This window comes from Bathycoccus prasinos (assembly GCF_002220235.1).
Source record: "Bathycoccus prasinos genomic : Chromosome_1".
Lineage (NCBI taxonomy): Eukaryota > Viridiplantae > Chlorophyta > Mamiellophyceae > Mamiellales > Bathycoccaceae > Bathycoccus > Bathycoccus prasinos.
Window position 1 is genome coordinate 1146721 of NC_024008.1, and position 23804 is coordinate 1170524.

At 49.5% G+C, this 23804-nt stretch overlaps 14 protein-coding genes across 14 annotated transcripts; 6 read left to right on the top strand and 8 right to left on the bottom strand.

Moving 5' to 3' along the window:
• Nucleotides 1–271: 271 nt before the first annotated feature.
• Nucleotides 272–1288, top strand: Bathy01g06310 (predicted protein; the record flags this gene model as incomplete). Its single annotated transcript, XM_007515155.1, has 1 exon — nucleotides 272–1288. One exon carries the CDS (start codon nucleotides 272–274, stop codon nucleotides 1286–1288), a length of 1017 nt encoding a protein of 338 aa, XP_007515217.1.
• A 215-nt stretch (nucleotides 1289–1503) lies between these two features.
• Nucleotides 1504–4014, bottom strand: Bathy01g06320 (predicted protein; the record flags this gene model as incomplete). The annotated part of the gene is made up of 2 exons (XM_007515678.1): nucleotides 1504–3463; nucleotides 3890–4014. 2 exons carry the CDS (start codon nucleotides 4012–4014, stop codon nucleotides 1504–1506), a joined length of 2085 nt encoding a protein of 694 aa, XP_007515740.1.
• A 534-nt stretch (nucleotides 4015–4548) lies between these two features.
• On the bottom strand, nucleotides 4549–5540 carry Bathy01g06330 (ribulose-phosphate 3-epimerase; the record flags this gene model as incomplete). The annotated part of the gene is made up of 2 exons (XM_007515422.1): nucleotides 4549–5063; nucleotides 5108–5540. The coding sequence occupies 2 exons, from the start codon at nucleotides 5538–5540 to the stop codon at nucleotides 4549–4551; spliced, it is 948 nt and encodes a 315-aa protein (XP_007515484.1).
• Nucleotides 5541–5732: 192 nt separating this feature from the next.
• Bathy01g06340 (aspartyl-tRNA synthetase) lies at nucleotides 5733–7964 on the top strand (the record flags this gene model as incomplete). The annotated part of the gene is made up of 1 exon (XM_007515335.1): nucleotides 5733–7964. The coding sequence occupies one exon, from the start codon at nucleotides 5733–5735 to the stop codon at nucleotides 7962–7964; it is 2232 nt and encodes a 743-aa protein (XP_007515397.1).
• Nucleotides 7965–8680: 716 nt separating this feature from the next.
• Nucleotides 8681–9109, bottom strand: Bathy01g06350 (unnamed protein product; the record flags this gene model as incomplete). The annotated part of the gene is made up of 1 exon (XM_007515187.1): nucleotides 8681–9109. One exon carries the CDS (start codon nucleotides 9107–9109, stop codon nucleotides 8681–8683), a length of 429 nt encoding a protein of 142 aa, XP_007515249.1.
• A 117-nt stretch (nucleotides 9110–9226) lies between these two features.
• On the top strand, nucleotides 9227–10942 carry Bathy01g06360 (tRNA-dihydrouridine synthase A; the record flags this gene model as incomplete). The annotated part of the gene is made up of 1 exon (XM_007515284.1): nucleotides 9227–10942. The coding sequence occupies one exon, from the start codon at nucleotides 9227–9229 to the stop codon at nucleotides 10940–10942; it is 1716 nt and encodes a 571-aa protein (XP_007515346.1).
• A 119-nt stretch (nucleotides 10943–11061) lies between these two features.
• Nucleotides 11062–13224, bottom strand: Bathy01g06370 (FAD dependent oxidoreductase; the record flags this gene model as incomplete). Its single annotated transcript, XM_007515259.1, has 1 exon — nucleotides 11062–13224. The coding sequence occupies one exon, from the start codon at nucleotides 13222–13224 to the stop codon at nucleotides 11062–11064; it is 2163 nt and encodes a 720-aa protein (XP_007515321.1).
• A 277-nt stretch (nucleotides 13225–13501) lies between these two features.
• On the top strand, nucleotides 13502–14056 carry Bathy01g06380 (predicted protein; the record flags this gene model as incomplete). The annotated part of the gene is made up of 1 exon (XM_007515478.1): nucleotides 13502–14056. The coding sequence occupies one exon, from the start codon at nucleotides 13502–13504 to the stop codon at nucleotides 14054–14056; it is 555 nt and encodes a 184-aa protein (XP_007515540.1).
• A 148-nt stretch (nucleotides 14057–14204) lies between these two features.
• On the bottom strand, nucleotides 14205–16049 carry Bathy01g06390 (predicted protein; the record flags this gene model as incomplete). Its single annotated transcript, XM_007515042.1, has 1 exon — nucleotides 14205–16049. One exon carries the CDS (start codon nucleotides 16047–16049, stop codon nucleotides 14205–14207), a length of 1845 nt encoding a protein of 614 aa, XP_007515104.1.
• A 95-nt stretch (nucleotides 16050–16144) lies between these two features.
• Nucleotides 16145–16357, top strand: Bathy01g06400 (predicted protein; the record flags this gene model as incomplete). Its single annotated transcript, XM_007515626.1, has 1 exon — nucleotides 16145–16357. The coding sequence occupies one exon, from the start codon at nucleotides 16145–16147 to the stop codon at nucleotides 16355–16357; it is 213 nt and encodes a 70-aa protein (XP_007515688.1).
• Nucleotides 16358–16677: 320 nt separating this feature from the next.
• Nucleotides 16678–18174, bottom strand: Bathy01g06410 (unknown protein; the record flags this gene model as incomplete). The annotated part of the gene is made up of 1 exon (XM_007515117.1): nucleotides 16678–18174. One exon carries the CDS (start codon nucleotides 18172–18174, stop codon nucleotides 16678–16680), a length of 1497 nt encoding a protein of 498 aa, XP_007515179.1.
• A 163-nt stretch (nucleotides 18175–18337) lies between these two features.
• Bathy01g06420 (predicted protein) lies at nucleotides 18338–20836 on the bottom strand (the record flags this gene model as incomplete). Its single annotated transcript, XM_007515656.1, has 1 exon — nucleotides 18338–20836. One exon carries the CDS (start codon nucleotides 20834–20836, stop codon nucleotides 18338–18340), a length of 2499 nt encoding a protein of 832 aa, XP_007515718.1.
• A 147-nt stretch (nucleotides 20837–20983) lies between these two features.
• Nucleotides 20984–22459, bottom strand: Bathy01g06430 (predicted protein; the record flags this gene model as incomplete). The annotated part of the gene is made up of 1 exon (XM_007515599.1): nucleotides 20984–22459. The coding sequence occupies one exon, from the start codon at nucleotides 22457–22459 to the stop codon at nucleotides 20984–20986; it is 1476 nt and encodes a 491-aa protein (XP_007515661.1).
• Nucleotides 22460–22616: 157 nt separating this feature from the next.
• Bathy01g06440 (methionine aminopeptidase) lies at nucleotides 22617–23753 on the top strand (the record flags this gene model as incomplete). Its single annotated transcript, XM_007515138.1, has 1 exon — nucleotides 22617–23753. The coding sequence occupies one exon, from the start codon at nucleotides 22617–22619 to the stop codon at nucleotides 23751–23753; it is 1137 nt and encodes a 378-aa protein (XP_007515200.1).
• Between the last annotated feature and the right edge of the window lie 51 nt (nucleotides 23754–23804).

Below are 23804 nucleotides of genomic sequence, written 5' to 3' on the forward strand. Positions count from 1 at the left end.
AAAGGCTCACTCCCATTACGTTTCGTATCAGTTCTCAAGGTAAGAGTTCTTTACACCGTTGTGCTCTTTTTTCCTCATCTCTCCTTTGTGTGTTGTGTCGTGTCTCGCGCTCGTTGTTGTGTTATGAAGTCTCTCTCTCTCTCTCTGAGTCAGCATAAATTCCACACGACAATTAAGTACAAAACCCTAAATACCAACACAAGAAAATCTCCACCCAAGAGACCAAAAGACGGCGCAAAAAGGTCAGAGAAAACCACACGCGAGAGTAAACATGGAAAACGCGCGAGAAGAAGCAGGATTGAATGCGAACGAAGGAGCAAAAGGTATTCCAGACAGACACAGACCTTTAAACCTCCCGCAATGGGGCGTCCCAGGTCTCGGTTTACGCCAAAGTTCCCCGGTGTGGAGCGATTTGCTCGTCCTGAAATGGCTGTTAGGTCTCTGCGTCGGCTTCCCGATCGTTTGTTTCTGGATAAAAAGCAACCTTAAAAAGAACAAAGAGATACAGAAGAACGCGTATTTAGCCGCGTTTCAGTTACTTTATTTAATGCCTACGTTTCATATCGTCGTGAAAGCGACGCAGATTTGGTATTTCAATGGTTTAGCGCACAAGGAAACGACCGCGTTTGAAAGAGTGTTTGACAAAGTGGACGGGTTACCCGGAATCGCGAAGATTGCGTTCGCGTCTCAGATTTGGAAATTTTTCATCTCCATGGGCGAGTTTGACTTAGCCTGGCCGGAATTTTTGGGGTCGCAGTTATTATCCACGGTTTTGAGTTATTGGACGATGAGTGTTCCGTACATGCAGTATTACGCGGTGTATTATTTCGGCGCGTGCGAGTTGACGAATTTGCCGCTCGCGGCGATTGATTTGGGGAGGTATTATCCGTCGACGATCGGGAGTGGGATGAAGGGTGTGGTTGACATCGGGTTGAAGGTTCTTTTTGCCAGTCTGTTTGTGTATTTTCGAGTGTACGGTTGGTTCTTTATGAGTAAGCAGGTGTACGAAGACACGATGTTCATTTTAGACGCGAAGAATTTACCCGCCGGGTTCGAGTATCCGTGCCCGAGGGAAGTGGTCTACGGCGTCGTGGTCATGCTCGGCATGTTTTCGTTGCTGAACGTGGCGTGGTTGTGGCAGATTGCGAAAGAGGCGAAAACGACCTTGTTTGGTGGAAAGAAGAAGAAGGGCAAGTCCTCATCATCGAATAGTAAAAGTAGCGCGGGTAGAGGTCAACCGCCGGCGAGAAAGGGGACCAGGTCGTCCGCGAGGAAAAAGACGAATTAGATTTCAAGACTCGCGTTGTTAACATTATGATCAGTTAAATATAATTTGTAGCGCAAATAATAAATTAAATAAATTAAATCACTATCATTAATTTTATGCGATGCTCTTTCTTTGACTTATCAAAGATCGTTCGAGATTTTTAAAAGTCGCGTGCGCGCGTCGACACCTCGGTCGTTTGCGTACAAGAGCTCGTTGTCGTAAATACTATAAAATATTTACGCAGAGTCGCTCGCCTTGGCACCGGTGAAGATACCCTTGATGACGCCGCCGAGAACTTCTCTGGATTCGTACAACGGCAAGACAATGATGACGACCGTCGCGAGGAGACCCCACGCCAAGGCAATGGAGACCCACAAGGTGAAGTAACCTTCGGAGAAGACACCGCAGGTGCCGTCGCCGCAGCCAGCCGGCAAGGACAACAACGGCCAGATGAAGATCATGACGACGGTGAAGCCGACGCCCCACTTAGTGATCCACTTCAAGGAGGCATCCAACATAGCTTGGTCGTTTTCTTCCGGATCCAACTCTGGAAGCTTGTCATCGATCAAAGCGATGCCATCCTTCAAGGTGTTGAAGTCGAAGTTTTGCGGGTTCATCATGGAGATGACCGCGCAGACGATACCGGACATGCCAATCGCCATGACGTTACCGGCCAACATCGGGTAGTTACCACCCAAAGTATCCAAGTCAACGGTACCGTGCTTGCCGTCAGCATCTCTTTCGAAGGTGGAGCAGACAATCCAGGTAATCATCGCGCAGATTTGGCCGATGACGGCACCGGCGATCGCGCCAGTCGCCGAGGCGTCCTTCCAGGTCAACACAAAGGCAACCGGCATGACCGCGGAGCCGATGAAGATACCCATCATCAAATAGACAAAGCCCAAAGACAAGCCCAATTCAAAGAGGATGATGGACAAGACGCCCATGAACAAACCGAAGCCCAAGATTGCAACTCTGGAAACCTTCAAGATTTGCTCGCCAGTCGCCTTCGGGTTGATGTACTTCTTGTAGATGTCGTACGCAATCAAGGAAGAGACGGCGATTTGTTCCGCGGAACCGGTGGAAGTGATGGCCATAAACAACATAATGGTGATCATCATGGCACCACCCTTACCGAAGAAGTGAACGGCGGCGGCCGGCGGGACCAAACCGTCGCCGGCTTCGCCAGAGGTGACCGGTAAATCCATCGCGACGGTGGCTAAGCCCATGGCGGTAGCCAACGCGAACGGAATGGTAAACCAGACCAAACCACCCAACAAGTAACCCTTGGTGGAGGAGCTCGGCTTGGCGGCGATGGCAGATTGCCAGTAAGATTGATCGACAAAGACGGTACCAAAGTTACCGACGATGTTGATGATACCGAAGATGATACCGCCCTTGGACAACATGGTCAAGAACGAACCGCCTTGGTTGTCTTTGACTGGACCGCAGTTTTGCTTCGCCGGGATGGCGGAGCAGTCTCTCGTGGAGCTGGAAACCGCTTCCAAAGCTTTGTAGACCTTGCTCGGGGAGCCGACCAAGTCGTCGCTCGAGGCGTACACTTTGAACAAAAACGTAACTAACACGGCGAAAATGATCGCGGTGTGCAAGTACGACGCCATAAACGTCGCCTTCAAGCCGCCGGCCATCGTGTACACGATAACGCCCAACGGAATCAAGAAACCAGCGGTGTAGATGTCCATACCGGTCAACGCGTTCACAGTGGCCGCGCCGCCCAAAATCAACATAGACGAAACGATGATGTTCGTCAAGAAGCAAAAGAACAAGAAGACCTTGTGAGCGGTGGCGCCCCATCTGGCGTCGATGATCTCACAAATCGTGTGCGCGTTCGGCGCATACCTCTTCACTTGAATCGCCAAGATGCCAAACAAAAGCACTTGGATGGTGGCACCGGACGCGTACCAAAACGGACCGGAAACACCATACTGATAGGCAACGTTCGAGGACTGCAACAAAGTCGCGGCCCACGTCCACTGCGAAACGATAACCGCCGCGGTCAAACCCGTCTTCACGGTACGACCGGCGGTGTTGAAAAATTCAGACGAGATGTTCGTCCCGTTGAATCGTTTGTCCAAGTAGACCAAGAGAGTGGTGATCAAAGAGAAACCAATCCCGAAGCCGAGGACGATGCCGTAACCGGCACCTTCGGAAAGAGCCGCGTCGCCGCCGAAAAACCTATAGTGTTATACGTTTTGTATGAAGACAAGAGAAGAGAGTTGTGGGGTTAGTCAATCGATCTCAGTTTTTTTTTTTTTTTTTTGTTAAAACCAAGAAGCGTTTTTTCGAAATGAAGGCGACCTTTCGAGCGCGAAAAGTCGCCCTTGAATACCCGCCGCACAAACCTTCTCCTGGAAAGGAGGTTGATGATCTTCGCGCGCAGAAATGGCCGACTGAACAAACGCCGATCTTCACGAGAAAGAACAAAAACGAAAGATGGTAACTTCTTTCGCTCTTTTCTTCTTTCAAATCGAAGTGGAGGACGTTTGGACGGTCAGACAGCGCGCGACGACGTTTCGGGAGAAAATTGCATCGTCGTCGGCGAGGACGACGCATCGGCGAGGATAATGAAATGAAAAGATATGATTTGAAAAGTCCACTTACGAGGCTTGCTTGTCGCACGTCGACGCGCCTTCCGTCATCGTGTAGTACTCTCGGGAACCCATGGTACCCATGCCCGAGAGGGGGGTGAGCTTGAAAGCTGCTTCAGTACACGGAACAGTAGCCATAGTGAGAAACTATTTTATGTACTAATTAATAACGATCGGAGAGATAAAGTTCAGCTGAACTTTTTTTTTTTTCCCCCTTTTTTCCGAGAACGCCTTAAAACGAGAGACTGAAAGAAGGCGCGAAGAGGCGCGAACACGTCGAACACCAAAAAGCTCTTTTCTCGCGTCCCAAAAGTTTTTTTGCTTTTTTTTCACTCGTCACATCATCCCCTCTCTTTAAGTGATGCGTGTGTTGGAAACTGATGCTCACTTTTCGCTGAGGAAGACAAGAGCACGCACGTGCGTAGATAATAGAACTCTTTCTTTCTCTCGTTTTTTTGTGTTTAATACTAATAAAAACAGGTACATTGTTTATGTGTACATTTGTGCGTTTATTATGCTTTACAATGGTTCTCTATGTATGTGATACAACGTGCTCGCCGCGCTCTTTCTCTTTCTCTTTCTCTTTCCTTTCGCGTAAAATATATAAAAATTCTTCTTTGCGTTTATAATACGCGCGGCGCGCTCTAGATCTCTTCGATCAAACTCTTCCCTTCAGCGAGGGCGAGGATGTTCTTTGTTCGAAACGCCTCCTTCTTCTCCTTTCAAAGCGCGGATGACTCTCGCCGGGTCGTCGGATTTGAAAACCGCGCTTCCCGCGACGATCGTATCCGCGCCCGCTTTAATCAGTTCCTTCGCCGAGCGCTCGTCGACGCCGCCGTCGATTTGCACTCTCGTCGCGGGACCGAAATACTCTCGCACACTTCGCACGCGTTTGATTTTTTCGTCCAGCGTCTTGTACGGCGTGGTTCCCAAGCCTGGGTTTACCAGCATGACGACGACGACGTCGCAATACGGACGGAGTTCTTCGATCGCATATAAACCCGTGGACGGATTCAGCACGATCCCGGCGAGAATGTCTCTCTCGCGTTCCTTCGCCGAGTGTTTGATCTTTTGTAAAACTGCCATCGGTTGTTTCGCCGCCTCAGGTGCGAACGTGATGACATCCGCGCCTGCAGAAACGAATTCCTCGATTCGATCCATCGGTTCACGCGTGTTCAATTTCACATCTATTTTCACATTTTTTCAAGAAGACTCACGTTCGTTCGTAAACATTTCACCACTGGGGAGCCTAAGGATATTTTCGGCGCGTACGAGGAGCCGTCTTGCACGGAGACGTGCAACCACTCCGCGCCAGCCTCGAGGACTTTCTCCACGGACTGTTTCAAATCCCATAAGTTTGCTTTCGCGATCGACGGGGAGACGATCACTTGGTTTCTTCTTTTCGTTGCCTCTTCTTCGGACGAGGATGCATGCGTCGTCGTGCTCACAATCTGTTTCGCCACGTAATCTCTCCCTTCGTGGCTCCCACATTGGGAACTTTGAACGACGTCTTTCGAACGCCTCCTCCTCCTTAAAGAAGAAAATACTTTGGAAGATTTTCCTCCTCCTGAAGAAGGAAAAGCTGCTCTCAAAGAAGAGTGCGAAGACAAAGCAGCGGCCACCCCCACGTTTTGGTGGTGGCCAACGAAGACGCAGCCCTTCATCCTCGTCTTCTTTCGCTCGTTCTCTCTTTAACTGTAAAAATGAACACGCTCGTCTCTCATTCTTTCTTGGAAGGCAAAAAAAAAAGAACTATTTAGGGTTTCCATTTTTTTTTTTGACTTCTTTTTTGTTCTGTGTTTTTGTTACTTTTCGGGAGAACAAAACAAAGAGTGCACTACACTTTAAAGAGATAAATGCGAATACGCATCATCTCTGGAACGACGACGACGACGAAAACGACGAATATTTTACTCCTTTTGAGACGAAGCCAAAGCACGATTAGGACGACTACTGCTGCTACTTTGACGACGACGACGACGAAAAACAGCTTTAAGGGTGCGAGGATGATGAAGTCTTTTTGTTCCAACGTGATGACACCATCATCATCATCGTCGCAAAATTATTCGGCGGCGAGGCGAACGAGTTTCGGGCTTCTCCGGAAGAAGGAAGGACAACAACAGCGACACAAAGAACGACAGCAGAAAAACAACGGGAGGAGGACGATTGTCACCTCTTCCTCTTCTTCCTCTTCTTCTTCTTCTTCTTCTTCTTCAGAAACGGAAGGCAATGCGACGAAACAGTTCGTCTCCTCTCTCCTTTCCTGGCCGACGAGAACAACCTTGTGCGGAAGTTTAGACATATCCTCGGTGGGCGAGAAAGTCTCTCTGTGCGGGTGGGTGGATAAGCAAAGAGATATGGGCGGGATTTGCTTCGCGGACGTGCGAGACCACTCTGGGTTGGTGCAAATCATCGGCGCGGCGGAGGGCATACACGCGAATCAAGCTAAGATTGACGAGATTTTATCGAGTTTGCGCTCGGAGTGCGTGGTGAAAGTCGTCGGCGTCGTTCGCGAGCGGAATAACAAGAATAAGAACATAAAGACTGGGGAGGTGGAAGTAGAGGTGGAATCGATTGAAGTTCTGAACGTGGTGTCCAAATCTTTGCCGTTTTCGATTTCCGAGAGCGAAAAAGCCGGCAACGCGGAGAAATCGAGCGAGGAGGTGAGGTTGAAAAATCGAGTGTTGGATTTGCGAAGACCGAAAATGTTGAAAAACTTGAGACGAAGGCACGAGGCGATTCGGCAGATGAGGAAAGTGTTAGAAGAGGAGTTTGATTTCATGGAAATCGAAACGCCGGTGTTGAGTCGACCAACGCCGGAAGGCGCGAGGGATTATTTGGTCCCGGCGAGGACAGCCTCGGCGGGGAGTTGTTACGCTCTGCCGCAATCGCCGCAGTTGTTTAAACAGATGTTGATGGTTTCTGGATGCGACCGGTATTACCAAGTCGCCAGGTGTTTTCGAGACGAAGATTTACGCGCCGATAGACAACCGGAATTCACGCAGTTGGACGTGGAAATGTCGTTTACCGACGCGGATGGTATCATGAACGTCGCCGAGAGAGTATTTTTAGAGGCGAGCGGCATGCACAAGAAAGTGCAACAACCGTTTCGAAGAATGACCTACGCCGAGGCGATGGAAAAGTACGGAAGCGACAAACCGGATTTGCGGTTTGATCTAGAGATGACGACGTTGAACGACGTTTTGAAAGACACCGAGTTTCCACCGTTTAAATCGGCGTTGGAGACATCGCGATCGAGCGTGAAAGTCTTAGTTGTGGACGATTCTCAAGCGGGCAAGAATAAAATATCCAACGCGAAATTAAAACCAAAAGGCGAGATTTTCGAAGACGCGGTAAACGCGGGAAGTGCAAGCGGAGTGTTCTTTTGCCGAGTCGCAGAGGACGGGAAGACGTTGGAAGGCGCGAAAGGTTTAGTCGAAGGCTTGGCGAAGTGCGCGGAAGAAATAATCGCGAAATCCACCGCGCCGCCGGGGAGTTTGCTTCTTTTCGTCGCCGGAAAAACGAAAGTCGTAAACACGGCGTTGGATAAAGTGAGACACAAATGCGCGAGCGTGTTGAATTTGATCGACCCAAAAGCGCACGCCGTTTTGTGGGTGACTGATTTCCCGATGTTTGAGTACAACGAAGACGAGGAAAGGTTCGAGGCGTGTCACCATCCGTTCACCGCGCCAAACACGGAAGATTACGAGAAAAACCCAGACGATTTAACCGAGGCGCGAGCGATTGCGTACGATTTAGTATATAACGGCGTCGAAATTGGCGGCGGAAGCTTAAGAATTTACCGGCGCGACGTCCAAGAAAAAGTATTCAAAGCGATCGGGATGTCCACCGAGGAAGCCGAGGATAAGTTCGGGTACTTGCTCGAAGCGTTTCAATACGGGGCGCCGCCTCACGGCGGGTTCGCCATTGGCGTCGATAGATTAGTGATGCTTTTATGCGGCGCGAAGAGCATACGAGACGTCATCGCGTTTCCAAAAACAACCACCGGGCAGTGTCTGTTGACCAGAGCACCGGGAGAGGCGACGACGGAGCAATTAGCGGAATTGAACATCCGACGAATCGACTAAATTTGATACCAATAGCCGCGTTTTTTCTATAATATTACATCTCTAATAATTATTCGATAACTAACCATTCGAGCAGATTTATTACGTTTATCGGACTGAGAAAACGCTTCGCGTATACCTTAAAAGATTACAATACGAATTTGCGTTCCAGTCGTCACCTCGTGATAATAAATCTGCTGCGCTCGCTGCTCGTCTTCTTTTCTACAAGATATTCTTCAATCGCTCGCCGTCCACGTGCATGAAATTTTTCAATCCGCTCCCTTCCTTGTGCATGAAATGCTTCAAATCACTCGCGCCGCCGCTGGTAGTACCTCCTCCGTTCGCGGCTTGCACCGCCGTCGTCGCGACTGAAAAATCCGGCACCAACAAATACACCACCATAATAACTAAACTAATCAAAGCGCCGTTTTGATTAAACGAATTCACCTTCTCTCGAATCCTCTTCGCTAAATCCTTATCCTCGATTTCCTCCAACTCTCCGGCGACGTCCCAAGCGCCGGCTTGCGCTATGTTTCACATGCCGCTCCGTTCCGAAGCGAGGAATCCGTAGGAAAGATACACCATCGGGAAAAGCGCTACGCGCGCGAATATCGGTTGCGGGAAGACGAACACTTGCAAAACCGCCGCGAGCGCAGTCGCCGATGCAAACACGCGACCAACCGTTCCTTGTTTGTATTACGTAATCGAGATGTAAAAAATGTCAGTTACACGTCCTCCTATAGTACTGCTCTATGAAACGCACGCACGCGTAAAATGCGAATAAAAGAAGGAGAAACGACTACGAAACGGATTTGAAGAGAAAAACAAAACCAAAACCAACCTCTCCTCTTCCTCTCCTCGTCGTCGATCACGGTTAACTCCTCCGCGGCTTTTACTCTCAAATTTGTCTTCTCTTGTTCCGTGTACGTATTCTTATCCGACTCACTCAAGGTTTCTTGAAACACGCCGTACTTTATTCGTTTCCCGCTGTTCGGTTTGTAAAACTTCTTGAACGTTTCTTGAACGGGATCTTTATCATCCTCGTCCGCTTTCGCGCCGGATCGCACCACTCGTTTCGACGACTGCTTCCTTCTGTTTCCTGCTCCTTTGCAGGAGAAGGCGTTCCCAACCACCGCATTTGTGTGGGTCGCCAGAGAAAACATCATCTTTATCCACGACGTGGAATAAAGTGACGCAAAACGTCACTTCCAATTCCCCTCTCACAACAAATCATTATTCCTCGCTCGACTTCCTCTTTCCGAGCACTCCGCGGACTTCGCTTTATGCTGCGCGGGTGCGTTGGATTCTCCTCCTTTTCCTCTTGTTCTTCTTCTTGCTCCTTCTCGACGACGAGAACGACCATTTTGGGGAGAAAGTTCTTTCCTCGTTCTTTGGCGGCGAAATCCAATTCTTTTCTGGCGGCGAAGAAGACTCGAACCGCCGCTTGTGCTGCAAAGAAGAGATCTGTATTGAGTAGCATTCGAAGCGAAACGAATAATTCGTCGTCGTTCCACTCGGAAAAGGTCGTCTCGACGGAAGAAGACAAAGAGAAAGAAGAAACAGAAGGAGGAAGAGATTGGACGGAAAAGATGGTCAAAAGCGAGAACTTTGAGAAAGGCAAAGCGAGAGCGTTCGAAGCGTATTCGAGAAACAATGAATCGGGAGGATCGATTTTAACTTTAAAAACAGATGATGAGTTAAACTTGGAGGAACACGCGCGGCCGAAATGGTCTCGAGATAGGGAGACGGCGAACGTGCCGTCGACGTCGCGAGCGTTGTTGTCGATAGCGCCGATGATGGAGTACACGCACAACCATTTTCGGTATTTGTGTCGATTGCTCTCGAAACGAGTGTGGTTGTGGACCGAGATGGAAGTGGACATGACGTTGAAACACGTGCCCGTGGAGTTAAGGAATAAGTACGTGGATTTTACGTTGAATCAACACCCGTTGGTGATGCAATTGGGAGGGTCGGACGCGGACGCGCTTGGATTTTCCGCGAGTTTAGCCAAGCCGCACGGGTACGACGAGATTAACTTAAACTGCGGGTGTCCGAGTGAAAAAGTAGCCGGGAAAGGGTGTTTTGGAGCGACGTTAATGCGAGATCCAGATTTGGTGGCGGAATGCTGCGCGGCGATGGCGAAGAACGCGGACGGGATTCCCATTTCCGTGAAGTGTAGGATCGGCGTAGACGGGAACGACTCGTACGACGAGTTGTATAGGTTCGTAGAAACGATCGCGAGTAAATCACCGGTAAGAAGGTTTCACGTGCACTGTAGGAAAGCGTTGTTGAATGGCATCTCTCCGAGTCAAAATCGTTCGATACCGCCATTGAGGCACGAGTGGGTGTACGCGTTGGCGAGAGATTTTCCGGAGTGCGAGTTCTTCTTAAACGGCGGCGTGAAGACGTTGGAGGAAGTGAAGACGCAACTGAGATGTCAACCGACCGATAAAGCTACAGCAAACACGATTAAAGGCGTCATGATTGGCAGGCAGGCGCACGCGGACCCTTGGGGTTTGTTATCTCGCGCCGACGTGGAGCTCTTTGGCGAATCGGAAAATCCGTGTAAATCTAGGAGAGACTTGTTAGCGAAATACGCCAAGTACTGCGACGCGACGCAAGGTAAAAATGGAACCATGAAAGACGGAAGCCCGGTCCCGGCGCCGAGACATTTCATGCACTCGATACAGAACATTTTTGCCGGGTGCACGAACGCGAAGATTTGGAAACGGTTAGTGGACGATCAGTTGCAAGGTTCGAGGAAGAAAGAACCAAATTTAACGGTGACTGAAATCATGGAGAGAACTTTAGGGTGCATTCCGGACGAAGTTTTAGACGCGCCACCGGGATATGCGAATTTCGGGAGCGACGCGCCGGCGGGAGAGTACGTACCGATTGGAGAAGGGTTGAGCGAAGAAGAGAAGGAGTGGACGAGCGAAGTGCCGGTGGTTGGAGGCAACTTTCTCGCTCGCAAAGATCTCGGCAGGATTTTTTCCTAGCGACGACGAGATAACAAACTTGTATGTATTATTATTATTATTACCGTATGGTAAACGTACAGTACTGGTATGCTTTACAGATCATATTATTACTGTTATTACAACGTGGATAAAAAAAATCAAACGACTTTTAGTAACTTCGCCAACACTTTCTTACTCGCGCACATGCCATCGACAGCGGCGCTGACGATTCCGCCAGCATACCCCGCGCCTTCGCCAATTGGGAATAAATTTTCCGTGTTTTCGCTCTCTAACGATTCCGAGTTGCGAACTATGCGCACGGGACTACTCGTTCGCGTTTCTGGGGCGTGTATCAATGCTTCCTTTCCCGCGTATCCGGGCATTTGTTTATCGAATTTTTTCAACGCAAACTGAATAGCTTCGGTGAGATGTTGCGGGTATAGCGTCGTCAAATCGGCAGATTTAATGCCGAGACGGTACGAGGAGCTCGGCAAGGATTTCTCGTCCGAAACAACGCCGAGCAAGAAATCGTGAGCGGTTTGTACGGGTACCGTTAAATCGCCGCCACCTAAAACAGCCGCTTTCCGTTCGATGTCCTGTTGAAATAGAATGCCGCTCAAATGCGGCTTCGTTTCGTGTTCGTCGTTGAACGGCGCGCAATCTTCCAACTTGACGTTCGTGACTAACCCAGAATTCGCCCAAAGCGACTGACGGCGACTGAATGACATGCCGTTAATGCATAACTCGTGCACATTTGTCGACGTCGGAACGATTTGACCTCCGGGACACATACAAAACGAAAACACGCCTCGATTGTCCTCTTTGTTCGTATGCGCGACTCTGTAATCGGCGACGGGAATGCGCCCTTTCCCTCGTTCGACTTCTTTTGCGAACCGTTCCCCGTATTGTAACTCGTTTAACAATTCCTGCGGGTGTTCGATACGAAAACCACTCGCGAATGATTGAAATTCGAGTAATACGCCGTCGTTGGAGAGTTGTTCGAACAAAGCTCTCGACGAGTGACCGGTGGCTAAAACCACCGCTTCGGCGTGAATCGTTTTCCCCGACTCTGTCGTCACACCCACTGCCTTGTTATCTTCCACCATAACTGTCCGGCACGTCTCGTCAAACATAATCTCGCACCCCATCTTTTCCAATTCGTACCTCGCGTTTCGTAAAATCTTCACCATTCGGTCCGTTCCTAGATGCGGCTTCCCCATTTGCAAAATCTCCGGCGGCGCGCCAAATTCCACGAACGTTTTAAACACGTCTTTCACTTCCTCGCCGTTTCTACCAATCCTCGTCGTGAGTTTCCCGTCGCTCCACGTCCCGGCACCGCCTTCGCCGTAACACAAATTCGAGGTCTCCGATAACCGTCTCCTGTGGAACAAAGCGCCGATGGCTTTTCCTCGTCTCTCGACCGGTTCGCCTCGCTCTAAGATGACTACTTTCGTGTCCGCGCTCAGTCTCGCCAACGTCAACGCGCAAAACAACCCCGCGGGACCTAAACCGACGATAACGACCGTTCTTTTTTTGTTCTTGTTCTTCTCCTCCTTGAACTCATCATCTCTACTAAACCCGTTTACGTCGACCTTCTCCTCCTCCTTCTCCTCCATCTTCGTCCGTTCCACTTTCTTCCTCTCCGCGCGCACTCTTTTCGCAGACCCGCCGCACATCTCCACGAACTCGTCCGAAACATCAATCACGTACGAAAACTGCACGCGGTGTTTATCATCATCATCTTCATCTTCTTCTTCATGGTGGTCGTTAGCGTTCTTCGTCTTCGTTCTGCGCGCGCCTCCTCCTCCTCCTCTAGCGTCGCACGATTTCCTCGCCACTCGTATCCGTTGCTTCATCATATAGTCGTCGTTTCGTTGGAGGATAGTTTCAATGCTCGTTTTCTTCATCTTTCGCTCGATATCGTCCTCGATGTCAAGATGTAAGACTTTACAGACTCGCTCGAGTATTGGTTTAGAAATCGAGAAATCGTCTTTACCGACATCCTCCGAAGCGTCGATGTGGACGTCGAATATTCGCCATCCGTTTGTGCTCTTTTTATCCTCCTCCTCGTTTTCTGAGAAGCGTGTTTCTTTTGTCTTCTTCTTCCTTCTCTCTCCTCCCGTCGACGATGACGATGAACTTGACTGCACTGGCGGCTTAATCCCCGAAGCGAATTCATTCTTCTTCTTCTTCTTCCCTTCTTCGGTGAAGGTCGCGTCGCGTCTGCTTCTCGAACTGTGTGACGAAAAAGAGCGAAAACGAGAACGACGAGTAGGACGGGGACACCATCGATACCACGAGTAGTTCGTCGTCGTCGTCATCCCTTTCGTCTTTTGCGTTGTTTTTAATGAGGTTGTTGTTAACTGTTTTTTCTTCCAATTGAATTCAATCTTTTCGTCACACCTTTGCGCGCAAACATAACACACACACACACACACACAAATGATAACATCGTTTCGACGAGCAGCCAATAGTACCGCGTCGTCGTCGTCGTTGTGTCGACGACTTTTACGGTTTTCGTCGTCGTCTTATGAATCGGACAATACTTTCAACGGGGAAACGAATTCCAATTTCAATTCAGGAGGAGGACAAACGACGATGCACTTCAACAGCACCGGAAGTGGCATGTTCCGCGAGATCGACACCCTCGCGCTCACGAGACAGTTACAAAAGAACGATATTTTTACCGAAAAGCAAGCCGAAGAAGCCGTGCGGATGTTCGTCTCGTGTTTAAAATCCGCAGACTTTGTCACGCACGCGGAATTGCAAGTGGAAGCGCAACGCAATCGACACAAGTTCGAACGGTACCAGATGATCTCGGACGCGAGGATCGAACGCGCGAACGTGAAATCGGAAACCGTGGAGAAGGATTTAAAGCAAGAGGCGGAGAAAATCAGGTCCGAGTTGCGGTACAACTTCGAGAAGATGAATCAAACGTCCAGGTTGGACTTGAATTTAGAGAAGGGAAGGATGCAAGATAACTTGACCTTGATCGATAACAAACTGTTAAGCACGGAGTTGCGGTTAGATAGGGAAATTCAATCCATGCGAACACATCTAGAAATAAAAGTGAACGATATCATTCGGTACGGGTTAGGGACGTTAGTGTCGGTTGGAGCGTTAGGATTGGGGTTTCTGAGGTTTCTCACGTGATTGACGCTATATCACATGATATATTCTCTCTATCATCGCGCTCATCCAGTGCTACACTACATGTACTACTATTATTATTACTACTACTACTATTACTACTACTACTACTACTACTACTACTTTTAAGTAATTAAAAGTAACAAACTTTTCATTCGAACCAAAAAGTTTGCGTGCTCGCTTTCATCGCGCGTTTCTTTCGACCGAGTTCGTGTAAAACGCACTCCATCGCGTCCATCGGGTCCAACTTTTTTGGATTGCTTCCCCAGGCGACGGATTTCCACACTTTCTCGATCGCTTTCTGTTTGTTTCTGATTTCTGATTTCGAAATTTGTTTCAGAATATCAATCGTTTTCTCGGCGTCGACTTCGGCGATTTTCACGCTGAGCTTGGTCCAATCTAAACTGTTTTCGTACGGCAGCTCGATTTCGTCGGCGATGATGACTGGGATGCACCCGACCATCATCGCTTGGTACGCTCTCAACGTCCACGGCGACCATCCTCTCGGACACAAGCAAAACGTGGATTTCCTTAACTCTTTGCGATAACAGTCGCGATCGCACGATGGGATTTCCTCCGTGAAAATGACGTCTTTGTGTTTCTTAAACGCCGCTTCCATCTTTGGTCGAATACCTCGCGAGTACGCCAATATACCGGCTTTGTTTAAAATTGTCCCTCGGAAGAACGCAAATATATCTTTCTTTAACGACGATTGTTTCCTTAACTTACCATCGATGAACTCTGAATCCGGTTCTAATCCTGGAATGACGATATCTTTCCACGTGTTGAACTGTTCTCCGAACGACCGATCGCCTTCCGGCGTGAGAAAGATTGATTTCTTAATCAGCTTTTTCCAATCTCTAAAAATATGCGGCCCTCTGGCGCCGGGAAACGACCACACGTGGTCTCTCCCATCAGTTCTGTTCCAATACGGGTACTCCGTTTGAATCGTTTTCAACGCGTCTCGATACCACAAATTCGTCACTTTCATCGCGTTGTTCGTGCCCGAGTTTTGCGTCTCTCGGAACAAGTAACACTCGCCGTATATTGGAACGAAGAAAAACTCCGCCTCCTCTGGATCGTTGGTTAACACCGAATGATGCAACAAGTTCTCGTGGAAACGAATTTCAGTGCCGTATTGATCTGTGCGACATCTCGGTTGGTCTCTGGCTAAATCCGCGTTGAATTCAGGTTTCAAATCGTAGACGAAAATTTTGAAATCGTGTTTGCCTCTTTTCGGTATCAAATCGTCCAAGAACGGGTCGTCTGCCGCTTTACTACTACTGCTGCTCTGGTAATCGTCTCCATCTTCACCGGAGGACAACAAATTTCTGCGTCGTCTCCGAGACCCCTCCTCTCCTTCCTCCTCTTCGCACGTCGGCTTCGGCGGACACTTCCGCTTCGGCGGACAGCGAATTTCTCCCGCGCTCTCCTTCTTCGCTTCTCGCAAACTCGTCTCTATGAATTCGATCATGTTCTTCTCCACTTCTTTCATCGCACCTTCCGCTCGTAAACTTGAAAATCGTTCTTTTTCTGCTTTCTTTTCGAGCTCGAGCCATCGGTAGGAATCGTTCGCATTAGAGCGCAGGAGTACAGATATCAAGAGAAGGAACAGTCCAAAGAAGATTTTGAAGGCAAATTTCACATCCTCCTCCTCCTCCTCATCATCATCATTATCCGCGCCAAATCCAATCTGAACGGCACGCATAAACCTCCCTCGTCTTTTCCTCGTTTTCTGTTCACCCGTATAGGTATTCTCTCCTCGCAAGAAGAGACGCCTCGTTAAAGGTTTTTTACTCTTTGAATTCGTTCCGACGTCTACTGTTGTTGTTGTTGTTGCGCTTCTTCTTATCCCGTTTTCGTCGTCCGTGACATCGGTTTCGTCCTCGCCTGAGCTTTTGCGTCGTCGGTGACTACTGCTAGTACCAACATTAACGCCGCTGTTGAAAAGTTCTCTCGCACGTAGCTCACGCTCGAGGACTTCCGCAGGATCCATTTTGTGACGATTTTCCTCAGCGTGTTCCCCATTCCCGTTGAAGCGCAAAAGAGAAAGAGTGAGAAACAATGTCAGACGCCTCTCAACACGCCCAAATGGACCCAAGAATGCAACAATTCCTCGAGGAGGAAAAGCGAAAAGCCGTGTTCAACGAAGTCGTCGCGCAACTCGCCTCGGTGTGCTTCGAGAAGTGCGTCAGTAGCCCGAGCTCGAAATTGAGTTCGTACGAAGGGACGTGTTTGAGTCACTGCGCGTTGAGGTACATGGAAAGCGGACAGGTGATTTTAGGGAAAATGCAAGGGCAATAGTGAGGAGTAGATGATGTGGAATGCGTCGCGCTGTGTTGCAAAGGTAGAGAAAGAGTGCATGCGTTTACGTTTAGCAGAGAGAGAGAGAGAGAGCTCTTAGGGGTTGAGTTTCCCCTAAAAATGTGAGTGTAGAGAGAAAGACGAGACGAAGAGAAAGAGACATTCGTTGGTGTTGGAACTGCAGAGTTCGTTTTGTGAATGCCACGCGCGTTGTCTCTTTCATTCCAAGCTATTATTGTTAGTATTTTTGTTATTCGTAGTAGTAGTAGTCTGTCTCTCTCGCTCTCGCTCGATCTGCGTTTTTCCTAAAATACGTACTGCTAAAAGTATGCCTCGTGTTCGGTTTCCTCGAGCGAGTCTTCGTCGTTTTCAAACTGGCCGAAATCTTCAGGACCGTCGTCGTCGTCGGTGTCGTCAGTTTCATTGTTGTTGTTGTTGTTGTTCGCGTCGTCGTCGTCGCTGGCCCCGCGGTGGCGGTCGTTCTTGATGTTGTTGTCGTCGCGGCGGCGGCGGTCGTCTTTCTTTTTGGAGCGGCTGCTCGTTTGGTTGGTTTTGATGACGTCGTGATCTCCGCCTCCGCGTCGTCGTCGGCCACTTCTTCGCGCGTTGTTGTTGTTGTTGTTGTTGTTATCGTCGTCGTCGTCTTCGACTTTCACTCCGCCGCGGTCGTCCTCTGGTCTCTCGGTATCCTCGTCCGTGGAGTCGTCTAACGTCGTCGCCGATTTCCCGCCTCGTTTTCTTTTCTCTAACTTCCGTTTGAGTCTTCGTTTCCTTGTTTTCTCCTCGGCGTCTCTGGCCGCTTTCGAGAGTCGAGTCAAATCCTTCCCGGCGGATTTCGCCTTCCCGCTCGCGGTGGCCACTTTATCTTCGTCGTCCGAGGACGAGCGATATTCCTCTTCTTCTTCTTCTTCCTCGTCGTCGCCAAACTCGTACCCTTCCATCTCGTCGTCTTCGGAGGAGGATTGATACTCGTCCTCTTCTTCCGCTTCCAACTCTTCCAGTTTGTTCAACCGGTCGCCAAAGTTATCCTCCGCGGCTGCGGACTTCTTCTTCTTCTTCTTCTTGTCCTCGCTTTTACTCGCGGCGCCGGCGCCGCTCCCTTTCCTCTTCGCCGGTATTGTCGTCGTCGCTCTCTTACTATTCCCACCGCCGCCAGAGATCTTCTCTCCTTCCTTCTCCTCCAAATCCTCCTCCTCTCGCTCCTTTCTATTCATCCTCGGATTCATCGCCGGCGGTCGCAAACGCGCGAACTCCTCCATGATTTCCGCCGGGAACCCGTACTTCGGGTCGAACATCCAATCTTCCACCGTGTCCTCTAACGTCCATTTTTTCTCTTTTTCTTCCTTTTCCTCCTCTTGATTCGGTTGATTGCTCTTCTTCTTTTTACTTCCCTCTTTGGTCTTCTTTGTCTTCTTTTCCTCCTCCTCCTCCTCCTCCTCCTCCTTAAGAGGAGGAGGATTCAAAGGTTTCGTTTCCTTTTTCTTCGATGATAAATCCTTCCAACTCTTCGTCCACTCGTCGTCTAAATCTCTATTCGTCGTGTCTTTACTGTGGATGTAATACGGAGAGTTTCGGTAAAAGTGTCGGAATTCCGCCGCGAGAGCGGCGAGTTCCAGGTCGTCGTCGGTGACATTCCGATAAAAGATTTTCGAGTAATCGAGGGGCGGATACAACGGATCACGATCTTCGTCCTCTTCCTTATTTGTATCCTTTTCGACTTTCTCCTCGTTTTCTTCTACGCCTGCTTGGTCTTCTTGGTCTTGGTCTTCTTTCTTTACCGCCGCCGCCGAGGCGGATGCGTGTTGTTGCCGACTCATATTTGTGTGACTTTTTCCCAGAAAAAGTGAGGAAAATTTTCACGTCTTCGCGTGATGATGACATTGATGATGATGACTGTGTGTTTTACAGGAGTAGTGTGTCTCTTTTCTTTTCTTTCCCTGCATCTTTGTTATTAAAAGCTGTGTTTTTTAAGTATGTTTTTTAGAAGGAGGAGAAGATGTCGTCGTCCTCTTTCGCCGCTCCGTCCTCCTCGAAACCACTTACGGTTTTGGCGGTATCGAGATCTTTCGCGTGTTTTTCAATGCGCGATATTATGCTCGCTTTATTCCCACTTTTCGGTAAATTGTGCGCGTCCAGGTACGTTTTCAGCACATCGACGGTTAATTCGCTCAGAGAGCCTTTCTTTGCTTTCTTGACGAAAGTTTCAAATCCGGGACGGATTTCTTGGACGACCGTTTTGAGAGCCTTTTCGCCGCCTTTCGACGACCCCCCGCGGGCTTTTCGTTTAAGACCAATGATGCCGTTCCCATCGTCGTCCTCGTCCGCGTCCTCGTCGTTTCCACCAACTCGGTCTTGTTGTTCGATGCCGTACGTCGTTTGACTGAAATTACGAATGTGCGCGATGACGCCGTGCTCTTTCCAAAGCTGTTCAATCGGCGGGGCGGTATCGTCCGAGATTTTCTCCACTTTGCGTTTGTTCAACGCGATCGCTTCTAAAGCTTTATAGTGCGCCTGTAACTCCGGGTTTGAAATTCTCGTCGGGTGGTACTCTTGGAGTTCCAGAGATTCTACCAAAGCTTCCGCGGCTTGGATTTGCGTCTCCGTCGCGCTCGTTTGCGGCGCAGATTTGCCAATTGCCTTTTCCGGTTGGCGCAAATCGTCTCGAAAAGGAACTTTAACCACGTGGAATCCCGCGGGAACGCCTAAATACGCGTCGTTTTCAACTTGTGGGATCAACGCGACGTACTTCACCTGAGACTTCGCGTTGTACACGTCCGCGCACAGCATCGATACGTGCCTTTCCGCGCACGCCGTTAACAACGCGCTAAACGCCTCTTTTCCGCCAAACACGGTTTCGTCCGCTCTCACGAATTTACCTTGTCCTTTCAACAGTCGATCTCGTTGCGTCACTTCACTCGTATCCACGAAACCTAAGCAGTGCATTCCAAGCTTACACGCGTTCGCGTGGAAATTCTTACTCGCCGCGTACGTCGCTTGCTTCTCCGCGTTCTTGACGATGACTTTTTGTTTCTCTGGTCCAATCTCTAAATACGACTTCTTCGGCGCGACGACTTCTCCGGATTCTTTATCTAAATACACCGTTTCCGTTCTTAAATCTTGATGATCCTCCGCGTCCACGTATTTCGGCGCCGGTTTAGTTGTCTTTTGTACCAAGTGTACCACAGTGAACGGCAACGCGAACGTGCCGTCGTTGAACCAAACTTTCGTTTTCCGAGGTCGGCGTCTGGTGACTTTGCGTCTGGAGACCACCTCCAAGTTTTCCACTCTCGTTTTCGACGAGAGCACGATATCTAAACACTCGTCTTCGTCCGACGCTCTTTCATCTTCGTTGTTGTTGTTCAAAGTATCTTTCACGACCGTTTTGTGCTGTTGCAACTCAATACCGTTGTTCCGAATCTTCCGTCTCTCCATCCACGCCTCTTCTTCTTTCAACATCCTCTGTACCTCCTCGTCGTCTCCGGCGTCTTTCAGCGTTTGCATCACAATCTTCCTTCGGCGAGTCATCTCCTTCTTCTCTCGTTTCTTCCTCGCGGAACGGAACTTCCTCAGCGCCTCTCGCCAAAACGACCCTTCGGAGACGTCAAAATTTTGAAACGCGAACTCTTTCTCTCCGTCGCGTTCGACGAGTTTGCCGTCGTCGCCGATTTTCGGTCCCGGAAACAATTCTAACTTCACGCCCGCGTTGGCCATCTCTTCGCACCTCGCGATTGTCGCTTCTTTCGCCGTCTTCCTACTACTTTTGCTCTTCTTCTTCTCCTTCTTCGGCGTGCCCATTGAGGACGTCCCCTCGGCCTCTTTCTTCGACCTAAACACCGCATCGTCGTTCGTGAACACGTACGCGCTCCTCCGCGTCTTCGCGTTCCTACTCAACATGTGCGACGCCGTCCACAACGCGTGGTTCATCGCGTTCTCTTCTTCCTTCTCTTTGTCTTCTTCTTCACCGTAATTGCTGCTTCCAATTTGATCTTCGAATAACATCTCTCCAAACTCTCCGTTATCGATGAAGTTTGCAATCGCGCCGACTCTTTCCGCGGTAATCGGCGCCAACTCGTGGAAGACGAAAATGTTATCAAACTCCAACTCGCCGGAACGGTTTTTCGTGTTGTAAAACACTAATCCGATTTCATCGTCCGGAGTGCACACCACTCGGTCTCTGAGGACGTTTCGGTACGCGTTTAACGCGACTTGGACGTAATTACTCGATTTCTGCGTTTGTTCGCTTTCTTTGGTGTTTTCATCGTCTGCATCGTCGCCGTAATAGAAGTAGTTTTTCGAAATCGGCAGTCGATTCGTTTTCGCGCAATCGACGAGAAAAACGATCGATTCCTTTTCCGAGGACGATGTCTTGTCTTTTTGGGTTCCTCCGAACAGACCATCGTCCGCGGTGGCGTCGATGTCCGCGTATTCCGCGTCCGAGGAGTCCTCCTCTTCTCCGTTGTCTTCAAAATCGTCGAACATATAGTATTATATGTGTGTGTGATTTTGTGCGGTAAAGTGCACACAAATGCAACAACAACAACGAAAAGTAGTAAATAGAGTAAACGACATCGCGATGGACGAATGTGTGATGTGAGTGCACACAAATGCAATATTATAGGATATATATTAAACGACATGATGATGATGATGGACGACGTGGCCTAAAATCAAATCGTTCCTCAACCCGCATTCGTCGTCGAGCTTTATCAATTCCACGGAACCGCGGTAGCCTTTCTCTACGCACCTATAGAGTCGGTCGAGTTCGATCGCGCTTTTGGCTTCTCTTGGCAAGCGAGAGTGTTTGGACGCTTCGTAGGCGGATACCTGGTCGTTCCCGGACCAGTCGGCGAGTTTTGCCACCTCCATGAACGTTTCTTCGTCGCAAATTGCGCGCATTAAGTTCGAGCGAGGATGTCGAATTTCTTTCTCGCTGTTGTTCTTTTTGTTGGCGATGGTGTTGTTGTTATTGTTCTTCGAACCGACGACGTCCACGTTTATTAATTTTTTGCGCATTCCGCCAACCGAGCGATGTCCGTTCGCTTGTACTTTCCCCACGCAACACGGCACGCACGCGAAATCTTTCTGCTTCTCCACGCACGTCTGCAAAACGACGTCTGTGGCTTTACCGCACACGTGTAACGCCAACGCGACGTCAAAATCCTCGTCGAACGTTTCGATTAAAGATAATTTCGATCGCACGTTTGTTAACTTCGCGCTTTCTATGCGTTCGTCGAGCATACGAATGGACGTTTCGTTCAAATCGACGCCGATAAAGTCGTGTTCGGGAAACAGGAAAGCAAGAGCTAAGAGCAAATTCCCCGTCCCGCATCCGAAATCCACGATTGTCTTCTTTTTACTCCTCGTACTACCGCTACTACTACCGCAGCTATGCTCACTACTACTACTACTACTACCACTACTACTACCACTACTACTACCATCACTACCGCCTAACACGTTTCGCGAGCGCAACGCTTCGTAAATCTGTTCAATCTGTTTCCGTTTCCGAACGCCTCTCGCCGCCGACGTTTTCTTCGCCGTGCCTATAGCCCGCGCCGGATCGGCGCTCTTCGGAAACCGAGACCAATCTATTATTGTCGTCGTCGTCGTCATCGCCAAAGGATTAGGAGGAGGAGAGAAACTTTCCTCCTCCTCCTCCTCGTTTCTTCTTTGTCTTATATTATACATCGCTCGAAACGAAGAATCGAGTTGTTGGTGTTCTTTCGACGAAATTTCCTCCTTTTCCTTTTCCTCCTCGTACAACGGTTTCAACACCTGTAAAAACCGTTCCAAAACCTCTCGAACAACCTCGTCGTTTTTCTCTTTGTTCCGCACGCGATTTCGTTTCCGATGGTCTCTCTGCCTCTGTTTGCTTTTTAGTACCGTCATCGTCGTCGTCGTTACGCTCTGCTTTTCCTCCTCCTCCTTCTCAAACGTGTCCTCCTCGTTGGCGGCAAAAACAACCCCGAGCTCTCCTCCTCTTCTCTGTCTTCTTCCTCCTCTTTGTCTTCTAGAATTCAAAGAAGCAAAGAACGACCTCCTCGTCGCGCTTCTCACTCGGAACCTTTCAGAGGAAAAGGAGGAGGAAAAGGGTCTCGTCATCATCATCTCCCGACCCGAGAACAAAGATGGATGTTTGGGGAAAAGTTCGAGATTTTTCCATTTTATCTAAAAGTGAATTTGCTCCATTCTCAAAGCTTTTCCGGACGCACAGATACACACACGCGCGCATAGGTACGCAGAAAGAGAGAGAAATCCGATGCACACGTATAAAAACGTCCCTTTGGTGGCAAAGTTCAGGCTCTTGCGGGCGTCGACGGCGTACCGAGGCGGATTAGGATTCGCAAATGCGAGAACGAAAGCGAGAACGGTGTTCACCCCGACGGCGATCGAGTGCAAAAAGAAATCCGGGTTCGCCTCGGAAATCCTAAACAAAACGAAAGAGAAAGTCCAGAACACGGTCAACGGACGCGAGGAAAATGGGTTTCAAAACAGGAAAGCGTTGAAACCAGGCACGGTGACCAAAATGAGGAAAGTGTACGAAGACACGTTGAAACCACATTACGCCGAGACCGGGGTTTTACCACCGTATAACGACGCGAAGTATCAATTCGCTCGAACGCTTGATGAAATCGAAGGGATGCGCAAGGCGGGTTTATTAGCCGCGGAAGTTTTGGATTACGCGGAGAGTTTATGTAAACCTGGAGTGACGACGGAGGAGATCGACGAAAAAGTACATCTGATGATCATCGACGCGGGAGCGTACCCGAGTCCTTTGAACTACGGCGAGTTTCCGAAATCCGTGTGCACGTCCTTGAACGAGTGCATATGCCACGGGATACCCACGCCGGACGAGACGTTGTTGGATGGGGATATCATCAACGTTGACGTGACGGTGTATTTGAACGGATATCACGGGGATACCTCGAGAACGATTCGGGTTGGGAAGGTTTCCGAGCAAGTGGAGACGTTGTGCAGAGTGACCGAGGACGCGTTAGAAGCGGCGATAAAGATTGTGAAACCGGGCGTGCCTTTACGAAGAATCGGCGCGACGATTCACGAGATAGCTGATAAGCACAAATTCGGCGTCGTGGATAAATTCGTCGGTCACGGAGTTGGGAAAGAGTTCCATTCCGGGCCAACGATACGGCACCACCGAAACAACGATCCGGGGACGATCGAAGCCGGAATGACGTTTACGATTGAACCGATGTTGACCATCGGCGGGACGAGAGACATCATGTGGAAAGACGGGTGGACTTCCGTCACCGCGGACGGGAAGTGGACCGCGCAGTGCGAACACACGTTACTCGTCACCGATACCGGGTGCGAGATAATGACGTTATCGCCCGCGAAAAAAGCGCTCGGGGACCATTTAATCCGAGGCGCGCGATGATAAAAAACAACGCTTTTGCGCGCGTCTTTTGAGGAACGCAATCATCGCGAT